Below are 5,425 nucleotides of genomic sequence, written 5' to 3'. Positions count from 1 at the left end.
CTGCTGCTTGTTTCACCCTGTGGGCCCTCCTGCATGCACTGGTGTGGGCAGGCGGTGCAGCTGGCGTGAAGTGACATCAGAGGACTTGTGTGCCTGTCGCGGCGTGGCCGCTGCTGGCGGTTCGCGTTTCCCCCGTGGCCGGTGACGCTGCAGCGTCACGCTGCCCTCGCGTGACTCAGGCCCCCGGGGCCCGCAGGACCGGTCATGCTTTCGCGGGGACCGTCGGACCCACGTGCCACAGGCCCCGGCCAGCTGCGGGCGCGGCCAGCAGGTGGGCGACGCGGGCGCCGCCTCCCACCCAGCCAGCCACTTTCGCCATGAAATGCTGTCCACTCGCCGGCCGGCCGTCGCGCTGGGTGCGGCCTGCACCTTGCGCCGGGGCGGGCGGCTGCCCCTCTCCTGACCTCCCGCAGCTGTTCTCAGCCTTGTGCGGGGTCACTCTGCAGTAGGACTAGCGTTTCCTGGACACCCATCGCAGTGATTCTCACTCTCAGGCCTCGGAACTGTTTCCCACAGGTGGTGAGCTCTTTGGGGCACCTTGCCTGGCGCAGAACACGCTCCCGAAACAGTGCCTGTCAACATGTAGCAGCCACGGCCCTGCGCCTCGCACTGGGGCGCGTCCTCTCCACGGCAGGTGGGGTCACCGGCAGAGAGCAGAGGGCCGCTCTCGGTCCACAGCCTGTGCGCGGCCTGGTGCTGAGGCTGGACAGGGCATCATTCCTGGGCACCACCCCCATCTGCAAAGGAAGAAGACGCAGCTCAGCCTCAGTCTTTCGCTCGCGCAGAAGCACGCCGCCCTGCCTCCCGGCGTGTGCGCCCAGGCGGCGCTGGGCCTGCCTCCCGGGGCTGTTCTGGGGCCCGGGGGTCACCAGCCTGTCTCCGGGGCTGGGAGGACGCTGGAGAGGGGCCCTAGCGGCGGCCGTGGGCAGGCCTGCCCCCTCAGGGTGCCGAGTTCAGTCTGCTCCGCCGGTTGCCCCTGAAGAGCAGAGTTGGGGTGAAGGGGAGCGCGAGTATCATATTTGACAGTCCTTTTTTCAGTAGTTTTCATGAGGTGTTGAGTGAAGACGCTTCCAGATGGAAGACAGCGCGTAGTAGGGGCCCTCTTCGAGATGTTGGCGTGTGTCTGTGTTTGTGGGGAAGCGGCAGAGCGTGTTCGTCAAAATAACCCGTGGCAGAAATTCTGATGACTCATGCCTCGGGCGGCGAGACTTGCGTGGGGCGGCACTTGGTGGAGCAAAAAGGTGCGAACGGTCCTCGTACCCTCCGGTGTTGCCAGTGTTTCTGCTCTTTTCAGATGGGGCAAACTTGGGCTCCTTCCGTCTCTTGAGTGCTGAAACATTCGGCTGTCGTGTCGGTGTGCAAGGTCGCGTCTCACGCGTACTCACAGAGCCCCGGCGCGCTTTCCCGGGCGGCTGTGCCCCACGGAGGCGCGCACTCAGGCAGGAGTCAGACGGCAGTTTAGGGCCATGCACAGTGTCGCTCGTGAGAGACAGCCGTTGGCGTGGGGTCTGCGAGTCACGCAGCCGTCGCCAAGGCTCAGGCAGTGTGGGCCGGGTGTGGAGGCCGGAGCCTCGCTTATGCCGCAGCGGTGGCGAGGAGGAGCCAGAGGTGACAGCTACAGGCGGGCATGCTGGGGCCCCTGGGCGCGCGGACGGGAGTCTCCCTTGCTGGGGAAATGGCTGCCCCGGAGACGTGGGCACGGGGGCAGCTGCTGCAGCTCGCGGGCCTCGGTGGGCCGAGAAGCAGGTGGGGTGGAAGCCAGCAGGCCGGCGTCATTCGGCGCGAGTGTGCCTCCGTGTGTGTGACTGCCGAGAGCCCCACGGGCCGGGACAGAGGACGTGCCGGTGCCCTTTGGGGCCGGGGCTACTCTCCCGCCCGGCCGCCCTCCCGCGGGGGGCCTCCGCGTCAAGCTGGCGCGGCGTTCGCCCCGTCCACCCAAGGGAGAGCTTGCTGGGCACCTGACGGCGGCGGGTTGCTGGCGCCGCCCTGGGCCGGCCCCCGCCCAGCTGGGCCGGCCTGTGGCTTCCCGTGGCAGGTCTGCTTCCCCCCCAGGACTGTTGGAGGGCCGATAGGTGTCTCCCTGCCGGCCCCCCGGCCTTGGGGTGGCCCCTGTGCTCGCTGGCTCTGGCACGGGGGGTGGGGTGTTCCCGGGCGGGGGGGAGTAGGAGCTGCTGCCCGTGTGCGCACAGCCACGTGTGCGGGAGTCTCCCCGCGGGAGTCGCAGCTTCCTGGCGTGTCTCCCGGGACCCTCCCCCGAGCGTTCTCTCCCGGCACCCCGTCTTGTCAGCCGCTTTTATTTTCACTGCACTAGTAAGTCGCGGCGTGGCCGCTGCTGGCGGTTCGCGTTTCCCCCGTGGCCGGTGACGCTGCAGCGTCAGTGTGTCTGTCGTTCAAGCCTTGGCCTACTTTCAATTTTTTTTTTTTTTTTAGTTTTGAGAGTTCTGTACAATATTCATATTCTCATGAATGTGAGTCCTTTGTCGGACATGTGAATTGCAACTATTTTCTTCCACTTCGCAGCTTATCTTTATAGTCTGTTAACTGTTTATAACGAAAAAGTGAATTTCGATGTTCAGCTTACCAGCCTTTTCTCATTCGTTTTGTATTTCTTAGTGTCATATCTAAAACTTTTTTTTTTTTTTTTAAGATTCACGTATGCACACAAGAACTAGGGTGCAGGCCAGAGGAGCAGAGGGTGAGAGGACGCCCCAGAGACCGGGTGGGGCGCAGGACAGGCGCCTCCACTGAAACCCACTGCTGAGGGGGCCAGCGGGGAGACGCGAGGGTCCGTGTGGACGCGGGCTGCAGTGGGCGCGGACAGCTTCCTCGTGCTGAGACTGGCCCCACGGCGGCTCAGATGCTCCCCCGATCAGTTTGTGTGGCCCTCCCCCTGTGAGCGTGGCAGGTCACAGGGCTTCGCATTCCTGGAATGAGCTCGTCGGTGCCCGTCACAGCCTCTACTTGCTGGATGTACCTGGTCAGCACCGTCGAGGCCGCTGCGTGTGCCTGCGAGGTGGGCGGCCTGCGAGGCGCGGCCGTGGTGTTCCTGCCTTCTCCTTGCCTGGTCCGGCCTGGAATGGCGGTGGCCTCAGACAGTGAGTTCGGAATTAATTGTCCGCGTCACTCTAGTTCGGCAGCTTGTGGGCCTCAGAGAACGGTCCATTTCCTCACCGCGATGGCTGACGTGCCGCGTGTGGGCTCCCCCGGGGGCGGGGGCCCTCAGCGTCTGGGCTCACAGCGGCCGCGCCGTCTCCCTTCGGGCACTGATGCCGGGTCTCTGCGCTTGTGCTGTCACTGGGCGGTTGTCAGTGGTCTGACCTTAGACATTCAGCTCTGTGTTTGATTTGACGCCTCTGCTCTCCTGGTTTCCCCCTCTCCGCTTTTTTTTTTTTTTTAATCATCCCTTTGCCTTTCTGCCTTGTTTCGATTTCCTTTATCTCATTTCTTTAGGGCGATGCTGAGGTGTTTAACCTGTTGGTGTGATGTAAGGTTACAAACTGCCCCTTCAGTTCCCCCCACCGCTTTTGGTCTGTTCGTTTGTTTTGTTTTCGTTGGATTTAAAATATTTTCTGATTTTTCCTGAATCATCTTTTACAACAGGTTATTTAGAAGTGCTGTTTAACGCTCTCTGATTGTTTTCTTACATGAGCTCCAGCCTGGCCAGAGACTATGATTATTTCTGGAAGTTGTAAGGTCTGTCTTGGTCATTACTGGCGGCTCTGGAGACAGGTACGTTCTGTTGTGATCGATGCTGCTGAGGGTCAGTTCCTGAATGTCCGTTCCGGCGGTGGTCTTGTTCAGGTCACCCGTATTCGTGTTGAGTTTTCGTCTCCTAGGTCTGTCGATTCCCTGGAGGAGAGGGAAGCTGGGTTTCTGCTCCTTGTGTCCCGGTGCCTGTCCATTCAGGGTTGTTGCATCTTCTTGGTGAACTGACCCTTTCTGTCCTCCAAGGTGCCTTCCTCTTCTGCGGGTATTGTTCCTGGGTGCAGCCCACTTTGTCTGTTTATGTGATGTATCTTTTTCTAGCCTGTTGTATTTAACTTACCTAGTTAATCGTAATTGAAGTGAGTTGCTTCAATTGTTGCATTTTTTTGCCTGTAACAGTAATGTGTGTAAAGATACACTTTAACTTACTGATCGATGCTGCTTCAAAGTGCGGCCTGACCACAGTTGCAGGCCTGGCATGGGGTGCCTGGCGCTTGGAGTGCCCCTCCACCGACCTGCTGCTTGTTTCACCCTGTGGGCCCTCCTGCATGCACTGGTGTGGGCAGGCGGTGCAGCTGGCGTGAAGTGACATCAGAGGACTTGTGTGCCTTGTCACTGTTTGAACTGTGGAAATCAGTTTTAGTTTCTAAAGTAACTTTAGGATGATTTTAATGTTTGTGGCATTGCGTTGGCTTGTCTTTTTTGGTGGAAATTGACTTTTTCCACGTTCGTAGAACGCAAGTTTTGTATGTTGCGTGCGATATCAGTTATATCTTCAGTTTGGATGAGAACTTGGGGGATTTCACGTCTCATGACCTGGGAATTTTCTAAAGATCCTTTTTATTTGGTCACTTGTAGACCTACAGAGAAGTTGCCAGGCAGTTGTGGGCCCCCGTGAGTCTTCACTCCGCGTTCCGGTGTCCCATCCTTGCGTGGCGTGTGTTTGTCAGAACTAAGAACTTGAATTGGGTGCGGCATTGCTCACTGCAGATTCTATTTGGATTCTGCGATATTTCTACCCGTTTCTACTCCAGTTGCCAACCTAGGACACCATACTGCATTTCATGGCCCAGAATTGTAATTCTTTAGGGCTTATTTTCTTCAAGGAAGTCCTACAAAAGTTATTTAACATTCATGTTTAAAGTATGGCGGTACTCTTATGTTCCTGCAAAACTTTGGGAACTTTTACTTGATCGCTCACTGCAGACTGAGTCTTAGAAGAGTCCTGGCATGTACCTAACCTCCCTGAGCGCGTTGTCATTCTTCACAGCTCCTGCGGGGCTCAGGCCCTGGTGGCCCCGCGAAAGGTGCCTCCCAGGTGGAGGTCAGGAGGGCTTGGAGAGGGGGCTGGAGTCCTGGCCGCTGCTGCTTGGATGAAAACGTCCTAAGTCACCACAGTGTTAAACAGCATCGCTCATTAGCGGGCTCAGCTCAGAGCTGCCGTCCCTGGTCCCCTCCGTTAGCAGTCACTGCAAGTCGCCACTGCCCGGCATGCTTGGGGCTCCCTGGGGGTGCGCCCGGGAGTGCTGGACTGCGGCGCCTGAGCCCTAGACTGCACGAGCCCGCAGCGGACCCCGAGCTCACCGTGAGGAGGACACTTTGCTAGCTGAAAGGGCCGAGTCCCCAGAAGTTGAGTTTGCAGGCGGCAGTTGTCCTCCTCGGTGTCCCTTCCTGTGCATGTCGCCCCTGTGCTGTCTGCATCGGGCCCCCCGCGTCCGTG

General features: G+C 59.1%; 1 protein-coding gene across 1 annotated transcript in view; it reads left to right on the top strand.

Moving 5' to 3' along the window:
- The first annotated feature begins 2,776 nt into the window (after positions 1-2,776).
- FAM193A (family with sequence similarity 193, member A) overlaps positions 2,777-5,425 on the top strand; it is a 34,768-nt gene continuing 32,119 nt past the window's right edge. Inside the window, exon 1 of the mRNA XM_012724065.1 lies at positions 2,777-3,095. Coding sequence (XP_012579519.1) covers positions 2,930-3,095 — 166 coding nt within the window. The 5' untranslated portion in view covers positions 2,777-2,929. The remainder of the gene's footprint in view (positions 3,096-5,425) is intronic.

Source organism: Condylura cristata, unplaced genomic scaffold, assembly GCF_000260355.1.
Source record: "Condylura cristata isolate star-nosed mole 26May11 unplaced genomic scaffold, ConCri1.0 scaffold00012, whole genome shotgun sequence".
In the NCBI taxonomy this organism is placed as follows: Eukaryota; Metazoa; Chordata; class Mammalia; order Eulipotyphla; family Talpidae; genus Condylura; species Condylura cristata.
Note: the sequence above shows the minus strand (reverse complement) of the source record. Positions and strands in the feature narration are given on the sequence as shown.